Source organism: Mugil cephalus, chromosome 19, assembly GCF_022458985.1.
Source record: "Mugil cephalus isolate CIBA_MC_2020 chromosome 19, CIBA_Mcephalus_1.1, whole genome shotgun sequence".
Lineage (NCBI taxonomy): Eukaryota > Metazoa > Chordata > Actinopteri > Mugiliformes > Mugilidae > Mugil > Mugil cephalus.
In genome coordinates this window covers 21876005-21897679 of record NC_061788.1, presented here as the reverse complement: position 1 = coordinate 21897679, position 21675 = coordinate 21876005, and the positions used below count along the sequence as shown (strand labels likewise).

Here is a 21675-nt window from a genome sequence, read left to right as displayed (position 1 = left end):
GTGTTTACACATGAATAGCTATGGTAAATCTAAGGATAAGCACTTCTTGTAAGATATTCTGTTTGTTTAAGACTCCTTCACTGAGGCCAATTTCATCAGACCTGCAATTTAAAACTAAAGATCAGGAGATGCTGTGGTCATTCTTAAAGACATGAAACTTTGATTGTTTTCTTCATCAACATACTAATTCAAACGGTAAATGTTGCTGTTAAAAAGCATGGATAACATTGAAGTTGGAATTGGACATGTGCTTGGGTTAAAGTATGAGAGTTAGCAGCCTGTTAGACTGGAGACCACAGGGTTATACCAGCTATTAGGGAGCATATTTATTTATCGGGTACCACAAAAACTAGACTAGTGGGATTTTAGTGATGGGATACAGTTGGAGTGTGTGTGGTTACACAATGACAAAACCCACAGGACATAAAGGGTACATTGACTGTTACGTTCTTCTTAACCCCAAAGCTTTTATATTTCCCAGTGAGAGTGGGCAAATTGGCCCAGAAAAGACGAGAACACCAAATGGGGTTTATGGTTTCTGAGGCAGTAAAATCTGTTACTCTAATGTAATGTCTCTATTACTGCTTGCTCCTAAATGAGTCATGTACCATTTAAGCCCATGTAATTATATGACCTTCTGGAAGAATTAGAAGCAGACAGAGAATCTGTACCTGCAGTTCTGCTAGAGCTTTGGTATTGAGGGGGGAAAAGAGCACACAACTATAAATTCATCAGTCTCCAAGTGTAATTTCACCAAATGAATCAAATAATTCATATCTTCTCACTCACCTGTAGTGGTACATATCAATGCAGAGAGCTGGAGTGTCAATTGTTCAGTTTTTGAGGTATCTGTGTCTCAGATTTCTGTTTCTAACTCAAAACAGTGGAAGTGAATACAATTTCATCCATTTCTAAATTTTATGGTCAGTCTGGATATTCTTTGTGTTGAATGTAGATCTAGTATACACCGATCACGCATGACATTATGGCCACTGACACTGACCATGTTGTAACAGCCCCCACTAATAACACTGAGTCACTAGACACCACAGGACACCCTCAAAAGGCCCATGTACATTCTCTAATGAGCCACAACTGTTTTGGAGGCACAAGGGAGACTTGCACAATATTAGGGTCATGAAGTTATGCCTGATCGAGACAGAATCACCGTAAAAAATGTAAATACACTGTGACTCCCTGTCAAGTCTCGCTTCAATAGCTAAACCTAATAACTGAAACGTAAAGATTAAGGTTCCATGTGTTATCACACTGTATTAACTGAAGAGACAAAAAACACTTTGAATCTGCAGCCTATGAAAGTTATCTGACACACTGAAAACTAAACCAACTCTGCCCTGTACAAAACATCTGTTTACCTTCTTATTTACCTGCTACTTGATCTAAATACTGCAGAGATCATTTCATACATAAACTGCTGGGCATAAATTGTTAAAAAATAAAAGCTAAACTGAGAGCCCTGCAGGTGACCTAACACACAGCCATATTTTTGAGTCAAGACAAGTCATCATCAAAGCACAGCAACATAGCTTTGTCTTTCATGATGTCATGCAGTGAGAGCATTAACCAGCCAAGTTTCATTTGACATTTCATTGAGTTGCTTATAGAATCAATGCTAATCCTGTCAACCTGAAGAGCAACTCTTAATGCTGGCCAAAAATGAGAAGCCTGCCAGCGTAACCCAAATGTTTTACCCATTTCTCTTTGACAATAAAAAGTCAGTAACATCCATCGTCATTTTTCAACTCTGTGCGCATCACAGATTAAATTCTATTCTACTGGACTGGAAGTGGAACAAGACATCTCAACACCAGGACAAATGTAACCCAACCCAAGTAGGAATGAATACCAATGGAGGTAACTGAATGCTTCTCCTTCATTTGGGTGAACTCACCATCTGGCAGATATATAATGTAGGGTAGCTTTTTTTTTTTTTAACACTTGCCAATGTCACAAAACAAGCTGAATTATTCAGATGTTTCCATGTAGATCCATGTGACCAAAAATGTGTCCCTGATCTCAGTGGAGACCAGCAATAAGCAGCACCCTGTATGAGCCAGGAGATCATTCATGCTCGTCTATTGTCCCAGCACATTACCGCTCCTGGCAAAACGTTGATGCATCCGTCATTAAACAGCAGGCCGAAACAAAACTACCAACACTAAAGCAATATACTCTACATTTGAAAGGGCTTCAAAGCACCAGAGGCTTTCTGTTCTAATGTAATGCAACTGTCACTCATAATCATTAGCCAGTAATTCACATTAAATGACTCATCTGATGTGGCAGTGTTTCAGTAACTGTGGCCCGCACATTTCTGTAGAAATGTATTTTAGTACAAGAATAATACTGTCATGGTGTCTGTGGATAGAGTGACAGGACTGGAGGTTGAGGGGACAAGGGAGCTGGAACATATGGGAAACACCATTTTAGGAGCATCAACAGACTAATAATAGGAGCTCACGACAGCAGAGATTTAATCTTATTTGTCTAAAAATACAACATCCGACTCCATTAAACACTTCCTCTTGTCTTCTAAGGAAGAGGGGAGCAATCATGAACTAGGGGAATGCATTATTATGTAACTACTATCTTTACTGCTGTTGTGAAAGGAAATTCACAACATAATTTAAGTTTTCAAAACATTTTCAAAGTGAAAAAGGAATATTAAAGGGTTAATTCCTATATATATTAACTAGTATCCCCAAGTAGCTGATGGAGACTGTGTGATGTTGTTGAAAGTTCTGACTCCATTACTCCATGCTCTGTTGTTTTGTGTAGATGGATCAATGAAGGTAAAAATATGTCATTTAATAATTAAGCATTATTGTGCTGTTTAATTTGTATGGTAGATTCATTTCAAAGTGATTTAAAGTCAGCCTAAAAGTGTCTGGCAGTGCTACCAAAGCCAACAAAATCTTCTGCTAATGGTTAAGCTTGTTACCTAGCTGACTGTTAGCAGATCTATTGTGACTGAACAGTGCTACCCTGTTCCTAATTGGTTAACATGTTAGCGAATATGTTGCTTGACTATATCACTTGTGGAGCTTTTGCTTTGACCAGAGTATTAAAGTCCAGACACTATTGCATATTTAACTAAAACATGCCTTTAACATACATGATAAATCACCTGAATACCATTTTCTTTGTACTACATTAAATGTTTGCAGTTATTTGCAACTGCTATTAGGAATCATGTACACGTACATCTATCCTCTGGTAGCTTTTCCATTAGGTTGGATTGGGCTGACTGGCCTGTCTTTTAAGCTTTCAGGCACTCACTGTAAACTACTGGAGACACTCTACAGCTCAGGACATGTCTAAGAGCCTCAAGTTATTCCCTTTGAAACCCCGTCATTTTCCATCATAATCACTGTTAACCACCATAACTCGTGACTCTGCTGTTCTGGCCGATGTGTTGGCTGCTTTAACAGTCACAATGGTCTTCAATGATTTCTCTTTTATTGGCTTAACTTCTGGATCCAGCATAGTCTACTTATACTGCTGTTTTGTGGGTCTTGATCTTACCTGGGGAGTTAGCCAGCGAAGCATGGAACACGGAGAAGTTGATCAAGGCATAGGATGCCAAGAAAAAGTTGGAGATGATAGGGGCAATTGTGTTCAACTGAGCTGCAAGAAGCAAGCATCAAAACATCAAGTCAGAATGGGTCAAAACTTCACATTGCAATTTCGTGTCCTCAAGTCAATTCAACAAAAGCCATAAAAAAGCGAGTGAGTAATACTGTAAAGAAATGGTTTACCCTCCATGCACAATGTTAAACTTCATATTTTCAGTATGGAACAAGGTAAGGCAACAGCAGCAGTTTCTGTGACTGAAAATCATTTTGAGGGACATGATCTTATTTTGTTTTGTAGGCAAAACAGGAATATTTTCATTAAGCATTCCATATGTTATGGAAAATATAATTTCAATAATGCACTAAAGTCAAGTAGTTGCCCAATTTACATTATTCATTGCGGGAACCATCTTGTAAATGACTGTCAAATTACAGACCTGTAATGCCAATGTGGCAATTTTGCTGTTAACTGACAACGCTTAATAGCGCGGGGTGTTAGATACACTGCAGCTTCCAGGCTTTTAAGCTTTTAGCATTAAAATAAATGCCTACCATGATCTCATTTGAGCGTATGTGTGAGTACTTTGTGCAGCCGTACCAATAAGGATGAAAGCCAGAGCGATACCAAAAGTCAGGATGTAGCCTCGAAGCGGCTCGTTGTTCTTGCCGTAGCCTTTGGCGAACATTCCCAGGCCGGGGTAGATGTTGTCTTTACATAAAGCCTGTGAAAAAGAGAAAACATCATTTCATTCATTTAATCTCAGTAGAGGTTGAGCTGTTCATTACAAAAAACCTACAAGTATGAGGTAGAGTTAACACACTGGCTGCTAAGGCTATTCCATGTCCATTCAACAAATTATTCTTATATTTTAAATACTAAAAAGCAAACATACTAAACGCTGTGAAGACTGCCCACATCAGGGCCACTAAACCAAACAACTTCACATTAGTCCAATAGATTGGATGAATGTTTTTTTTCAAAGAACACTAACATATAGACACACACCTTTCCTTATTGGTGTAGTCTGTTAAATACCATAGGGCTTAGGTTAGATCTTACCTGAAAAACTTTAGGTGCACTGACTAAAGATGCCAGAGCTGAGGACAGAGTAGCAGAGAAGATTCCAGCAGTGATGATGGGACCAAAACCAGAAACCAGGCTCATCACCTGAATGAACGATTAAATGCAAAAATTGAATTGTTTGATTTTGGCACCAACGCACACTGCTAATATGAAGTGGCTATTCTAATATGATCCTAAGATTCATCTTGTGATAGAGCTTCTACAAACCTGGAAGTTATTTTGGAGTCCATGGGTGCAGTTTTTTAGAGTGTTGCAGCTGGAGAAGTCGTAGTTAAATTTGCAGGAAACTCCAGTGCAGTTTTGAGGAAAGAGACCACTGATTGTGTCACTTGCATTTCCGGTGGCGTCTCTCACAATACAGGCGCCTGAGGTTAGAAAAGTATCATCAGTCTATTAAACTCTGTAAAAGGATGTGAGAAGAATCCAAAAATCTAGTAGCAGGTACTACACCTGTTGAGACAGCAACACCCAGATAGACTATTCCTGTGATCAATATGGCTAGAAGGGTGCCTCTGGGAATGGCCAACTGTGGGTCCTGCAACAAACAACAACAACAAATACTTGTGAAACTAAGCAATCCATAAATCCTCTGCCTAACTGAAGGTCATGATCACTTCTTCACTTAACACTATGTAGCATAAACGACAGTCAAGTGTTCTACATCCGGATAGGGTCATCAGATGTGTCACCTCTCTGTAAAGAAAGCTTTGTTCACAGTTGACTTACAGCAAGGTCTCCTGAAATGTTGGCTCCAGCCAGAATGCCAGTGGCTGCAGGGAAGAAGATCGAAAACACAGAGAAGAACGTCTCTCCTCGAAAGTCCGGACCCATATTCTCCCACATGATCTCACCTGTGCAGAAAATCAGAGGGAAAAAAAGCAGCTGACAAAGCTTTCACTGCTAACACACCTATCGATAACCTCATATTTCAGGGTTATGATAGTGATGTTAATTCTTCCTTCACTTGAAAGATTAGTGTATGGTCATACCGTCGTAGCCAAAGAAACCATATGGTTCCTTTGATTTAACAGGAATGAAGGTTCCGATGAAGTAGTTGAAGATGGCAGTTATAAGAACAACAAGCAGGAAGATCTGGGCCTAAAGGAAGTAAATTAACTAGGTATTAGTCACCATTTAGCTTTTCTACCAGTGTGTATCACACTGTGTACAAGTCTGCTGTCTTAATTTCCATTAGGACCAGGACTTAATTCCTATGCAGTATATGTCAGTTGTTAGCAAATCAGAGAAGGAAGACTCTTTGTACCTTGGCCTCCCATTCCATTCCTGCCACAGAAATGCCCAGGAGAAGGATTACTGTGATTGTGCCAATGATTCTTATATCGTTTATTTCATCTGTCATCAGGAGGTCTGCATCCTGAGAGAAAATACAAGGAGTTGTTGAAAAAATGCTTTCATGAGTTAGACAGGTATTTTTATTTCCTAATGACTACAGATGACCAAATCATACCACCCTTACTAAAAACATCATGTATGTGTAAAGAAACTTACTTTGAGAAGTTCCACGACAGTTTCAGCAAAGCCCACAACATACATGGCTACAGCCACTGCATTGGCAAAGGCAAAGATTAAACCAATAGACCCTCCAAACTCTGGCCCCAGACTCCTCGAAATCAAGTAATATGCTCCACCTGGTGGGATTAGAAGGTTGACAAGGTGTTAGTGAAAACTGACAGTTGTGAAATCCAGGAGACAATTAAATTGACTGCACGATTGTATCATTCTTTTAGTGGCTATATTTATTCATGCGCCAGAATGATATTACAGTCTTTATAGAATACTGTACTGGGAAATAATTCAAGCCCCAACGAGGGGTCTTCAGTGTCATGATCAGCGTTAGACTGCCACAATTTCCATGGTTTCTACTTAAACAATTAACACTATGGCAACTGTTTTTTAAAAACAGTACCACTCCGCACAACCTGTAAAAAGTTTCCAGAACTGTCTATGATATGCATTAGTGTTACTCATACGCTGTTTTAGTTCTTGGATCACTTTAATTTCACAATGATTCTGGTCAGGCACCGGAAGCAAAGGAATGCTGCACCATTTCAGAAAAGAAATAAGGTAATCCTTATTCAAGACTTATAGAGATGAGGAAGTTACCTATCAGAAACCGTCACAATAACCTCACAATTTCCTACAATGAAAGTTCCTATAATGCAGCGTTTCTCAATTCCGGTCCTCAGGACTCAGTGCCGTGCATGTTTTTTGATGTTTCCCTCCTCTACCACACCTGATTCAAATGATCAGCTTGTCATCAAGCTCTGCAGTGGCCTGATAAGGAGCCATTCATTTGAATCAGGAGTGTTAATGGAGGGAAACATCAAAAAACATGCAGGGCACTGGGTCCCGAGGACCGGAATTGAGAAACACTGACATAATGGAACGTGTAGCAGGTGTTAATATGAAAAACAACTGGTCACAGTCTTTTAGTATCAGGCATTCAATTAAATCCACTCTCACACTGAATCACCTCACCACCCACCAGAGTTTTCTCACGATGGAAACGCTATGAAATTCCAATTCAATTAATCGTTTCAACATCAGACAAATGTTAGACGACGAAATGTCTTTAGAATTTCACAGATATCTGTAAAAGAAACGTATGGTCACCACGGCCTACTGAACTATGTGGGTTGAGAAATAAAGTTACACTTTCAGTTTCACTTTAAAGTCGTGACCTCTGCTAAATTAGACCACAATTAAAGCCTCCCCTTCGTCTACCACAAAGTACTTTTAGGAACTGAGAAAAGATTTCTGTTGGAGTTATATAATGTTAGTCCAAGCAGAACTGTGATTTAGTATTTTTGGCTCTATTGTTATGTAGAAAATAACAAGAAAAACCTATAGGAATCGCTTGGAGACAGGAGTTTTTCTTAATAAATTGCAGAGCTATTCACCCGTCAAGCATTTAATTTGTTTAAGTTTATTGCTATTAATACAGCTGCACAGTGAACACATGATCTAGTAAATGCAAGTAAGAGAAGAAAAAGCTTTATCAATTACCAGTTGTGGGGGGGCTTCTAGGAATTGGATTCCCATTTCTGTTTGTGTGAGTTCGCACATTTAAAAGGTGACAGTTTAAATGTATTATGTCATTTCTATTCCTGCTTCAGCCTTGGTCACGACATAGACAAAATAAACCCTACACTCAAGGACTACATGCCAACTTTTACTAAACTTTCAATCATATCATACAACCTTGATCAGTAGATAAAATGTGCTGGGTAAGAATGGAAACCTGCTGATACCAACAGATTAGAGATGATGTTGGTGAAAAAGTAAATTCCATTGGCTGATGAAGACCATCCACTATGGCATAAAGTTCCAGATAAAGGGCTTTGAGTTGTCATATACCCACAGTCAAAACCAAACAGTCCTGCTTACTTGATCATAACTTCAAACAACCTAAGGACTAATTATGAACCTTCATCTCTTCAAGACACAGATCCTAAAACCAACTATGTTCCATCCCATCCAGTCGAGTTGTCTTTTAGTCTGTGTCAAAGCAGAGAACAAATCCAACGTCTGTAAAAACTGAAATATTATTTCTACTTCAACATGTTTTGTAAACCTGCAATATAAAACCAGCTACCTGTTTTGCCAGATCGAGTGACTGAAAAGAATGCATCAGTATCAGTGTTGGACCACCCAGTCTGGGCTACCACTGCTTCCATTCACACACAGTGTTACAGTCTGATCACTCACTGCATTCCTCATCTCCCCGAGAGAACATGCTTTCGTCCAACTTCAAATGAAGCTGCACAAATACGCTACACTGCAAAGAACAACTGATAGCTCACCATACTGGCAGGAAATGGCAAATGTAATGTAAGAGTTGGTGCTTTTGTGATTTATTCGAGTGTTTAACTTTATGTGCAACAAAGCTACGGTGACAAAGTAATTTCCCTCGTGGATCATTAAAGTTAGTCTAAGTCTAAGACAAGTCTGACTGAAGTTGTGCATACCTCCTCTTACAAACCCATTGGTGGCGATGGCCGAGGTGGAGAGGCCTGTGATGGTTGTCACCACAGTAGCCATGCAGACGATCAAACAGGAGAGAGCTGCAGAAGAAAACACAGAATGAACCCCAGCAATGCTTTGAATGAAAAGAATGTGCAACACTGTTAACACTTTTCTAGTGGGCCCTCCAATCACTCTGAGAACTCTGTGAAAAGTAACAGCCATGAAGATGAGGCCCCTGTAGTGAAGTCTGCCACATGTGTCACTTCATGGTGATATTTCACATCAAAGCAAAAAGTTATCAACAAGGGACAGCCGGGTCAGGGCCAATGATGAGTTGTGCTGTATATGAATTGAAAAAGTAACCGACTGCCAAAGACCAATTTGTCAGTAAATATGGGCAGTGCAACAAACTGTTGGGATCCTTTTCTAGACAGCGATATACAAATTTGTCAGCTATCTGCGGCCTTTGACACATCAAAGTAAAATGTTAGCCTTTGATGAAACAGGATTCTGACCATTGACCACTATGTTCCCAACATGTATCTAACAGTTAAAAGGGAGTATCAAAATAATAACTAAAATAAGTCACTTTATTCATACCACCCCCCAAAAAACACTTCATCACTTCTCTGTCTCAATATGACTCCCAGTACAAGTAGTTTTAGTTTGTATATCAGGAGATATCTGTCAATGCCATCTTAATATCTTTGTAATCTCAGTATTTGCTTTATCCCTTATTCCTGGAATGAGCCATTTCATCTGCGGTAACATTGACTTTTATTACCGACATTTAACATAACTGATTTTATCATTTGTTGACTTTAATTTGATGAATTCAGTTTGATACAGAAAAACAACAACAACAAAGCATATGCAAATTGTTAACACAAAAAGTTTTAACTTTAGTTTTATTATAAAGCACAGTCCCGCACAACCTGATTTTTTCCTTAAAGGGGATGAAGGGCATCACCAGGCAGCAGTAGGACCCTGTATGTCTGTCCTTGAGATAAACTAGCACCTGCATGGTTTGATGCCAAGACCTCAGCCCTGGTTTGTCATGATGGGGCAGGGTTCTCCAGACCCCCTGCCCTTTCTGCTTCTCTGTTCTTCTGTTCTAATTATATGCATTTTCATACTACACTACATAAATTTAAACTACACCTATTTATTATACCTTTTAGCAGACGCATGCTCTCAATATAGACAGTTTTATGTTTATTTGTGCACATAACTTACAAAAGTCATATCATTTAGATTCACTTTTCACAACAGCACTCCGATGAGGACTGATAGGAATACACGGAGCAGCAGGCTGGTGGTTTGATGTTCTGCTTTAAATGGGATGGATGGAACAACAGACGGATACACCTGTTGTCTTCAGTTTGTTCCCAAGCACAGCACTGCATTGCAGAAATGTAATGATTTAGCACTCTTGAGAAACGTAGTCTTACACCATCTACCCTTTCCTGTGACGCAACAGTGTTCTCACTACTTACAAAACTTTTCAAGAGCACAACACAAACTCACCCTTTCAATCTGAAGGGTTCCCTGAAAATGACTTTATACAGGTATTCTAAATTTAATCTAAAATGGTCAGCCCTTCACACAAGATGGCTTCTTACCAATTCCAGCCTGGCCCACAATCCATGACATGCGGATGAAGAGCATCACACCCCAGATGTTCAACATGCAGCGGACCTGTGAGAGAAGGATTGTTAGTGTGGGAAGGAGTAGGTTCAAATCAGAGATGTGTTCCATTCTTGTAGAGATGGAAGCTGTTGGATAAACGTTTCACCATTATTTCACACTGCCAGAACTGGAGAACGGGAGTTGTAATGCTCCAAAATTTTCGACATACAGGTTGACAGGAATATTGAAAAGAAGAGTGTTGTGACACAAGACTCATGAGGCTGGTTTACCTACAAGCCCAGACAAGGCCATGTCAACCTTATAGACTGGGTTTGCTTAAATCAGAACTAATTATGCCTCAATTCCACTCTGTTTAAATTGGATTGAATTGACTGATCAGGTTTGGTCTGGATTTTAAAAATTCAATTCCAGTTCAGCTTCTTGATCCAATACTCGTAATGAAAAGGGACATTTTTTTGCACTGATGTAAGTTTCCCATTGCTTTATGAGTACTTTTTAAGAAAATGATCATAGCAGCACCCATCTATCAAGGTTAATAAACACTTAATAATTATTATATTCATAATATCATGACTGTTTTTAAATAAGTTTAGTACACCCACATCCTAACTGCATCCATGTGATCCTAGCTCAGCTCTTACTTTCCCCTTTAAGGAAGTGTGCTTCTTGGTAACCTGCATGTGTTACATCCACTAGGGAGTTCTTCATGGAAAGGGAGTGTCTCGTGGGGAGCAACGGAAGCACCAGCACTTACCATGGAAACATCAATACAGGTGTATGCATTACATCGTTTATTTAGCAATTATGTCACTCACACACTGCATCCGGAGTTTAAAATTTTCTTAATTATTTGATAGGAAGCACAATTTTTAAAAAGTATTCCTAATTTAGAATGCTTCCTGCCCTAGCCATACTGATGACATGATAATGGAGAGAAATCTACAGTGTAAGAAGAGTTGGAAACACTTAGTTTCACTGTTTTGGGCCCTTGTTACTGACTGTATTTTTCCTGGTACATTTTTATTTTGGTTGGTTACTGAGATTTTCTGCCTGTATGATGATTACATAAAACTGTTTAAATGATGCTGTATATGTTTAGCCTGAATCTCTCCAACAGTTCCTGTCCCCTATTGTTTGATTGCTTTGCTGAACATAAACTGTCAGTCAGAGCTCAGCTAAGGATCCCATTTTACAAAGATTATATTAAAAAAAAAAATCCTACACTGCTTGATGAAAGCTTTTAGAAACCAAGAGACATGGGAATTAGTGTAAGGTTTATATTTCACAGGAAGGAAGCTCTTTTCACGTCAAAATAAAGCAGGTGATGATATCCAGACACAAAAAGTCTCTGGTAACTGTACTTTCGATTAAATGTTTAAACAGGTCTCCAGTTGCTATGAGCGATTTATCCCTCCACAGTTTAAATCACCAGCAGTCAACTAAGTACCATCTGAACCACTTGTAATTTCACCCATGACCGCAAATCCTAAACAGTGTCATCTATGTGTACACATTGTTCTAATAATACTGTTGCACACTGATCCACTGTGATTATTTTTTTTAGCTAAACACAAGAATATGAGAGCTACAGTGTTACTTTGGAACACTTCAGTTTGAACATGGACTTCTGTCTGATGATTGGACCCGTTCACATTGTAACATAAAACCATGGCCCTGCCAGTGGACATTTCTAGAAAAGCAAGAATTTAAGACAAAAAAAATGACTTAATGACTGTAAAAGAAAGTTGAAAGTCTCAGACTCACCAGCACCCCTTTAATCCAGCCAAACTTCACAACTCCTTTGGACTCGGCTGCTTCTTTAGCTGCAGCCTCCTCGGCCGGTGTCAGCTCATCACCGTTGGCAAAGCCATCCTCAAATGGCTCCTATAAAGCACAGAAATAAAGTGGCATTTGTATGTGGCCAAAATGTTGTCTGCTGCACATCCAAATAACCTTGGAGCCACAAAAATTTGATCAAGGGTGTAGCTACCATGTCACAAGAAGTAAAACCCAAGGCTCAGAAATATGTTCAGTCTTAATGTCTTCTGAACAGAACAAAAATTCTCAAAATCCATTTAGTACTAAAAGTAAAAAAAGCATTTTTTTTCTACTGTAAACTGTAGATGAAAGAATGTTCAGTCTATAAATTGTCTGTCAATTTTGTCTGTCAGCAAGACTGGGGCAGGTTTGCTGTATTTGTTTCACTGCACATGCTGAGACAATATTGGGAAATCAATGCCACACATTTGAGTTCAAGTCAAGGTTTAAAAGTGACCTTGTAATAGAATAAAGGCTGTTCTGTGTAGTATCCAGAAGACTCCTCTGCAAGGCAATCTTTTAGCAGTTAAGCAAAAGTTAAAACATTTAGGGACTTGACCCGAGCATATTTTCATCTGATAAATGAGCTGCTTTTAATTAACACCACATGACTAAATGAACGGACATTGAGAAGGTAAATAAATCTAAATGTAATAAAACACTCCGGCCGACGGGTCTCATTTCTCTTGACGTCACTTGCTCTTTAAAACAGAGGATGTGTGTCCTTGTGTTAAAACACAGGAAGCCACCCTCCTGTGCAAAGACAATGTTGGCACATTGGTGGCCTCCCTGCCAGGTCTCTCTGGGTTTACAACCTACTGCCCTTGGCGCATTTATAGCCCTCAGATGAACACAGGACGTATGCGAAACCAATCCTCTACGCTTGTCCTGAACTGTTCCTAAAAGGGTGTCAGAACAGTTCTGACATCCTTTACAACAGCTGAAGACCAGTGAATCATCACCATCCTGTTCATAGTTTAATGTTATATGACAGTTAATTAACCCACAGTCTGCAAATCTCTAACTGAATTAAGAAAGAAAAGAAAAGAAAAAAAACATAGACAATAAGCAAAGTTTGCATACTAGGTTGAGTATTATTGATACCAAATCAATACCTATTTTGGGGGGATTTTTAGCAAAATAGTAACATATCATGTTTTACCTTATTTAATGACCAGTTGTTAATAAACAGTACACACAAGTTTCCAAAGGTATTATTTAAATCAATAACTATTCGATCAAACAAAAGCAGCAAAAGTGGTATAACTCTGCCAACTCTGTACGATACTCAAAACCTCACAAAGGTTGTGTGAAACAATACCGTACCATACTCTTGCAGTGGAATGACTACAATGGGCATGGACCTCTTGGGGGCCTATTTGCCAGTAGATAAAGTACAACAGGCAGAGGAGGTCGTTTTAGTCTATATCTTTGCATGCTATATTTTTAGAATAATGTCATTATGATGCACTGGCGCCAACAGGAGAAACTGCATAACCCCATTAAAAAAAATTATGTGTCATAATATGTCATTAAATCAATTTCTTTTGCCAACACTTCATACATTTTAGTTCCAAGTACTTGGCAGTCAAAAGACCAGCTAATAAGTCACCCCAAATGTAAAGACTGAAACCGTTTTGAGATTACTGCACAAATAACAATATCAAATATAACCAATATACAGTTTTGTAATGATAGCTTGAGTAGCTTTTGACCCATCTACTTGATGGATGTCCAGTTCAAAGGTATAATTTACATTCCCATTAAAAGGGTCTTTTTACACTGACATTTCATATCAGACGGTTTGTTGTGGATATGGATGACCTTGGGTAAATGGATCTCCTTCTGTCACTTTATAGCAGTGGAAAGGAAGTGTGGTGATATAGTTCTGCACTGCTGTGTAGGTCATGTTCATTGATCAGCAGAGATGAGAACATGCCCTCCGGGGTCTGACCACTAACGAGAACGGTACTTTGCCCATCCCAAAACTGACATATTTTTAGAGGTGTAAATCGTGAATTTACTTACAGAAGTCCTGGCCTTTATTTGAGGATTAGGGCTTATTGTGGCCTTTTTTCTGAAAAGCTAATAATCAATGCACTGATGCTCAAAATCAGTTCCACAAAATGTGTTTTTCTTTGTTATACTATTCATTTTCAAGCATCTAACTTAGCAGCATCCAGAGGAATTTACAAAAAAAAAAAAGGTCAAGAGAATTTGAAGGAAATGTGAATCACCATCTCCCGGAAGAGAGGCTCCACTACAATGGGTATATAAATACGGGTTATAAATTATCCAAGAGTGTCAGACCTGTAACATTACAGTGCTGAGCTGTGGGAGGGAGGGCTTAAACATCACTCAGCAACCCTTCACCTGAGCCATCTGTCAACATGAACACCCTGTACATGTCCTCTCAATGACTCAGCAACACTGCTGCGACCTCACAGTGGCAGCTAAACAAAACCCTCTCTCCACCAAATATATTTTACACTTACAGAGGTTCCTTTCCTCATTAAGGGTTCTATTCATTTTCAATGCTTGAAGGAAAGGAAAACTTTTTTTCTCAAATGTCAATTTCTTAAACGGACTACGGCTATATCCAGCCTATGACACCTATGGGTGCAGAGAAGCACTTCATTTGGCAAACTGATTGAGTACACATATTTGTCAGGATAACACCAGGGAAACAGTTATCCATGAGTTTTGATACAAATACCAAAGCCATATTTTCATGATTACCTCTCACATGCTGAACAATATTTGAACAAATGAAGTTATACAAGCTCTAGATAAACGTTTTAAACTTAACATTTAATGGCATCCTGTCGTACCTGTGAATTTTGATATCAAGTTCAACTAGAGTAATTCAGTGAAATGAGGAAAAAAGAAAGAGCTGTGGCTATTTTATTAACTGAGCTCCAGCTTATTTTCATGTGGCGGATGGTTGGCAGAGATAATTAAATCAGTTTCTGGCACAAATGTTTGAAACAGCTGGGCAATGGGACATTCTTAACTAGTAGGGATGCTGATGATGATGCTGGTGTCCTTATGTAACACTGAAATCAAGGTCTGCTGCCCTTGTGGGGTAATGGGGACACTGCCAATCAGGGAGCTTCTGTTTGGTTGGTTTGTACAGTGGAAAGGGTCAGAGGTAATACTAACCCCAGCCTGCCTCAAGCTTGGTTTATATTTCCACAAGGGATTAATGCAGAGCTTACACCATAGGGGTTGCGATGATGTAAGCTTGTATGGTTGCGTACTGGTGTGTTTCTATCGTTCTGCAGTTACACAGCTAAAACATTAGTCTGATGCTACTCAGCTATGTTGTGTTTCTCTGTGCACTTCAAACAACAGCAACTGGAACTGAGCAGTTCATGTTAAATGTTAAACAAAGGCTCTTTTAACTGAAAACACTGCAGCATATATAAAAGGAGATCTGATTTGATGGTGTATTTGGAAGCAGGAGACGTGAAAGAGCTTTCACACTATATATCGCCTCGATGTGTCATTACATTTTGGCTACAGCATACCCACAGCATAGATATGACAAAACCATGAATCTGGCTTCTGGCTTCAACTCCAATGGAGACCAGCAGTATTCTTCATATAATTGTGTGAGTAGCTGTTCTTTTAGAACAGATGATGGATAGAATGTTTCTATGCAATTTATTCCTGCCTTGTTCTGTTTGCTTTGGCAGAAATGTCTTCATGACAGTAATGAGTTTATGTTCAAGAATGTGGCGGCCCTGGCTTTTCAGCATTGCAACTACAGTCACTGAAGATTCTTTTAGCCCCACACATAAGTCTGAATCTTTCTGACAACAGTTTTGTCATTTGAGTTATTCTACATCAGAAACACAGACTGTGGAGATGAACAAACAAAACAGAGAACCTTGCTCAGGGAACCCAGCGATATACATTTACAAAATTTCATAAAATTTTGCAAAAAAACATTCAAGACAAAATCTTTCTCCTTCTTTACAGCCAGAGAGAAAATCCCTAAACAAGTTTGTCGTTTGGGAGACTGACACAAAAACTTCAAAAGGATGACATCAGAGACATATTTGATGCCAAAACAGCCAAGATCTGCATTCAATGTGCAGCATTTTGCTTATGTTGGGACTCAAAAGGATTTCTAAAATCTTCCAACCACAGCATTTTTACATTAAATTGATCTTAATTACTGCACCTCACTGTGCAAAATGTTGTCTTATTCAGAACCAGGTAAAAGTCAAAAACCACAACAGCTATCTGAAACACTGTGCAAGGCGGAAGTCACTTTGTTACTTGCTAGGTTCATGTGTCAGGTATAAAGCAGACCTTCTAACTCAAGAACTGTGTCTGCTGTGGCTGAGGGCTCACACTGTTAAATTCAGTACATCGAGAACAGAGCAGACACAGGAGGAGTTAGTGAACATTTTCTACATGGCTGAAGCAACACAAAGGCTGGCTTTGCACAACAACGACAAAGCCTCAAGGGCTTAGCACGATAGTGCAAACTGTACCATAATTTGCCATGAAGGATATCATTATAAAGAAAACTAATGGTGCTATTAGTTTCCACAAAAGTTAATCAGTCAAGGATAGTTTAGAAGTCAAATAAGGCTCAAAGAAATCTTGCATTCAGTCTTTTTCTAACCAGTGAAACATGAGAGCAAGACGGACAAAATGAAAAGGGTTTAATTTCCAGGAAACACTGGCATGTTCTCCTGACTACATATTAATGAATAATACATCCTCTATAAATTATCAAGACTGACGCAACCCAACTAATCAAAAAACAAATAAAGCTCCTGTTTGAGGAAATGAGGCTGCCAGTTTCCTTCTGAACTACACACCACATCATGGAAAAACATACATCACTACAAGCACTTTACTAGTTTTACAAAAGAAAGAATTGTGCTGGGTTGCGCAAGAGTCGAGCACTTCTGAATAAAAAGCCACACGATGAAGGTAAAACCTTTAAGGGATCCAAAGAGCAAAGCTGCAACTATGAAGACATGACTTGTTGGCTCAGAGTACATTTAAAGTTGGAGCCACTATGGCCCGTTACAGCATGACTTCATAGTCTTTTAACATGTACATATACTGGTCGGGCATTACATTATGACCACCTTCCTAATATTATGTAGGTCTTCCTTCTGCCTCCAAAATAGTTATGACACATCAGAGAGTGGACATGGGTCTTCTGAGGGTGTCCTGTGGTGTCTGGTAACACAATGTTCCATCCACATGAATGAATGCCAGGTGCAAAAGTTTCCCAGCAGGACACAGAATTGTCACAAAATGTTATTTTCTTTATCTATCAGTGGTCATAATGGTATGCCCGATTGTGCATGTCAATAGTTCCGTCCACAGATACAATGTGTTAAATATATGTATTAGTTTACATTGCAGTGGTAAGCATCTTTTGCGCTCGGATGATGCAGATGGATTCTCAGGCTGACAGTCCCCCGCCCCACCACTCTCTGCACAACTCTATTAGTGAGTGAGAGGACTGATCAGATGTCCACATTCACAGACATCTCACCATTGTTTGGAAAAACCTCCCACCACTTGGTTCATTATTCTTTTACTGCACTGAAACTCTCCCAGAGATAGATTCCCTGCTGCCCACTGAGGCTTGTTGACTGAACCAAAATGGCCTGGCCTCAACCTGCAGAGATTTTTGTTTTGGAATTGTGTCGAATTACTATTTGACTCTAGTGTGAGCCTGAAAGAGCTGACGAGTGAGGCTCAGGCAAACAGTGAGGAGCTTTGTTGCTCAGCAAGGTAACAACGTAAATGGATGGAGCAGTTTAGGGGAGAAAGGACATGTGTTAGGGACTGGAAGCAGGAAGGGAGCCATCGTAGTATTTATCCACCGTGTTTTAACAGATGAATTTGTACCCTATGCTGACTGAAGATGTTTGAGATGATCAGACTTTCAGATTGCAATTAATCTGGCTAAAAGAAACACCCCAAGTAAACCATAATATCAAAATTGTCAGTATCAAAAGCTGAAGAGTGAGAAATTGAGATAAGTAGCCGATTCAGCTAATTATAATAACTTTGAATATTTTGTGTTTGTTAAAGTACATCTGCTATGTTTTTAAACTACCAAGTCAAGACTAAAAAACAAAAAAGACCCCATTTACGTCAACAAGTTTGATTTCCACACAGGGCATTTGTTCCACTGTTCTTTGCTCCTATGCGCTGTTAACATCTAACTCTCCAGCACATGTGCTTTGTGTACATGTGTTTACAGAAGTGGTCCATGACGAACTTAATTTTGCAATTGAAGGCAAATTAACCAAATTGTGGGCACATCCTGCCATACGGCTTGCATGTGTACACATCAGCACACATGTGGCAGCTCATAAACATGTATATATAAAGGATGTTTGCCCGTTTTCCATGATGCACACCACAGTATCAAAGGAAGTTTATTTAAGCTCCATCCCTGCGAAACAGACGGCTTCCTTAAGCTGAGGACATGCTGCAGTCGCATCAAACTGACCCCCAAACGTCTCTGACCTATTCATCAATCTGTTTCCTTCGGAACATGGTGCACATGTCGGCTCTGTGGACGTGTGGTATGTTAACTCATGTACACAGACAAAGTGTCCTCAGTTCAAGGTGTATGATTAAGAGCTCAGAACCTTTTAAAATTTTTTTTTTTTTAATATATTTATAACAAAACATCAGATTTTTAAGCATTTACCTAAAAGTATACATTTTGTAATGGGACATTTGAGGTTTAACGATACAAAAAGGGACTAATGGAAATCAGAGTAATCATATTAAAAGTCTGTTTATTAACCGTTTGTTCTCGTACTCTGTATGTGGATCCTGGGCAGTTTAGATGGCCATGACATATTTTAACACGTCTTTGTTTTTCGTCCTGTATCACAGTCCTAATCATTCACAGCAGCCTAAGCAAGTTTGTTATGGCACTGTGTACGGGTGGAGGGCTGGGGGAGGGTCTCGGGTGTCATGTGAGAAAGTGACGTCAACATTCACCCCTCATACCGTGACTGAGCCCCTAAGTGGAAATGGTGCATGTGCTTTGTGAATTGCTGAGCTTGGCAGTGCTGGGAGCAGACAGTCGATTTGTCGTGCAGTGCAGAGTGCTGCAGGAGTAAAGGCTGCAGGCAATAGGAAATGCGATTATGAAGGTCATCACTGTTGTGTTCCACGAAGGGAACAAAATTCCATTCTTATGAGAAAGTAGAGGAAGGAATATTGCGGTGTCTCAGACAGTGATACAGTAACACACATTTTTTTCCTGTTAATATCAATGTGCCTTTGAAATATGAAATGACAAAAGTGCACTGAGTAATAAACTTAAATCCGCATACTTCTGAAAAGAATCACAAAACATAAAATATCAGTTCCAGAGTAAATGATCCATCCGTGGTTTTATGACGTAGTATATTGCCCAATTCCCACCCACTGCACATAACCATAATTAGCAAATACCAACTATACAATTAGGATTAGCTAGATGGGGTGGGGTGCTACCATGGGCCTTGACTGTAATTACTCAAATCCACATTTTCTCTGTTCCCCTTAACACATTGCTGATTCTAGCAACACAGCTGTAAAACTGAGTGGCTGGTATGAATCAAATGTTTAGGGCTGGGTGTCAAGTAGCAGGGTAAGATGAGAAGTGACGCTGCGTAGACTAAAAATACATTTGAAACACGGTCTTTGTTGTTTCTTTATTTTTTTGAATATTTTCAACGCTGTTACAATTACAACAGTAAGTAGTGTCCCACAGCACCTTTCTACTGGCCTCAGACCAGCGGGCAGTCAAAGCCTGGCGTGTCTGGTTTAGTCAATACAACCACAGTGTTTGCAAATTGGAAGACATCTGAAAGGAGCTAATTTTTTTTTTTTAAACGCTTCATCCAATGGACTGATCAGACAGAGCAAAAGAAACTCTGATACTAAAGCAAACTCATTGACAACTTTAAAACTAGTATCGTAATGCTTCTTTTCAGTAACACTGTATTGCACTCACCTAGTTTAAAGAGTTGGCAACATTATGAAATCGCAAATCAAAGTGAGAGTTGAAGAAAAAGGAGCTGTCAGACAGTCAGAAATACAGCTATACCAAGAAATTAGGCAGGCTTGTAAATCAGCTGATTACAGATTAGTCAGCATGCCAGCGTGCCTCCTGTTGACCAATAATTAACGTAAATGTCTGTACACGAATGCCAAATTGGGTGTTAGATTATTTAGAAACAGTGTCATATCACACATTTTGTCAATTTGTCAACCGTTAATGTCCTGCTCGGTATGCGTCTTTGAAATAAACAATGAGAAAAAGAATCTTGAAGTGATGGTTCCCACAAAGAACCAAGTCACGACAAACTCGAACCGAAGGCCAACCACTCGAAACATGGAACTTGTTTTTGATGGATTATTCTACCCGACAAAAACTTTCAGTGACTTTTATTTTTATTCTTTCTTGGAATTTGTAGAACATCCCTGCTAATAATTCTAGTTGCTTTCCAGTGAATATGTGTAACTGCCACTGATACCACTATTGTTGTACTCCCAGTTTAATTACTGTACATGTAAGAGTCTCGGGAGGGGGGCAGGGTTGCTGTGCTATTTCTGACATCAGGCTCTATGTGACGCACTTGGAAGCAAGAATAAGAAGGAAGCCAGGTCTTCTGCAGACAAAAGGCACAGACACTAACACACAGAGTGGTTTATAGGCTATTGCCAAACAATTTGTGTGTGTGTGTGTGCTGAAGTTAACAGCTGTAAGGTCATCAGCTAGCTGATGCTGAGACAAAAGGACTCCCTATCCTCTCAAAGGCCACACCAGAAGCCCAGGGCATCCTTCACTTCCTGTTTCTGTGTACAATCTGTGCAGTAAACACAGACAGGGGAGGGAGGGCATATAAACACAGAAGGAGGGAGCAATTTGGTCAAAAAAGAAAAAGTAACGTTCAAACAGAGGTTCCATTGTGCAGGCTAAGCTCACAATTTTGCATAAAGAGCAGCCACCTCTGCAACAGTTGTACGTCACTGCTGGTCAGCAACATGTACTGAGAGCAAACCGCTACCAATTTCAAACATTTATGAGGGTTACAAGGAGGTATGAGCCTGATTTCATGAGTAATTACCTGATTGAATCAGTAACCTGGACAAACAAGCCTCCGACAACTAGAACACAAGACTCATAGAACCACCAATTACATCTCCCGCAGCTGAGTAGGTCCTGAATAGACTCTTTTATAGTGGAACTGTTATTTTAGGGCTTCATCTAGCCAACAGCAGTCAAAAGTAGAGGCGTCATGTTTTTGCTGCTTGTCTATAAATCAGGTATTTACTTCACAAGATTTTCAATTATGGAGCAGAGAGTAAGGAGTCTAAGTTTAAACCTTCCATTATCCTCTGTCCTAAGTAATGGGATTGCAAGTGACCATTTTACAGGGGAGAACACCCCCAGGACACATTTGAGTGATCTGACCCTTGACCACATTTGGAGGTGGTTTGGGTGGCATGTGTCTACATTCCTCCAGCAGTGTGAACACGATGAGT

General features: G+C 39.5%; 1 protein-coding gene across 2 annotated transcripts in view; it reads right to left on the bottom strand.

The window, feature by feature from the left end:
- Positions 1-21675, bottom strand: part of slc12a2 (solute carrier family 12 member 2) — a 51900-nt gene that overhangs the window by 23859 nt on the left and 6366 nt on the right. For both annotated transcript variants that reach the window (XM_047570385.1, XM_047570384.1), the window contains exons 2-13: positions 12082-12201; positions 10290-10365; positions 8670-8765; positions 6190-6329; positions 5945-6055; positions 5670-5778; positions 5407-5531; positions 5131-5215; positions 4888-5045; positions 4657-4764; positions 4195-4318; positions 3547-3648 (exon numbers count right to left, since the gene is read on the bottom strand). In XM_047570385.1, coding sequence (XP_047426341.1) covers positions 3547-3648; positions 4195-4318; positions 4657-4764; positions 4888-5045; positions 5131-5215; positions 5407-5531; positions 5670-5778; positions 5945-6055; positions 6190-6329; positions 8670-8765; positions 10290-10365; positions 12082-12201 — 1354 coding nt within the window. The remainder of the gene's footprint in view (positions 1-3546; positions 3649-4194; positions 4319-4656; positions 4765-4887; positions 5046-5130; positions 5216-5406; positions 5532-5669; positions 5779-5944; positions 6056-6189; positions 6330-8669; positions 8766-10289; positions 10366-12081; positions 12202-21675) is intronic.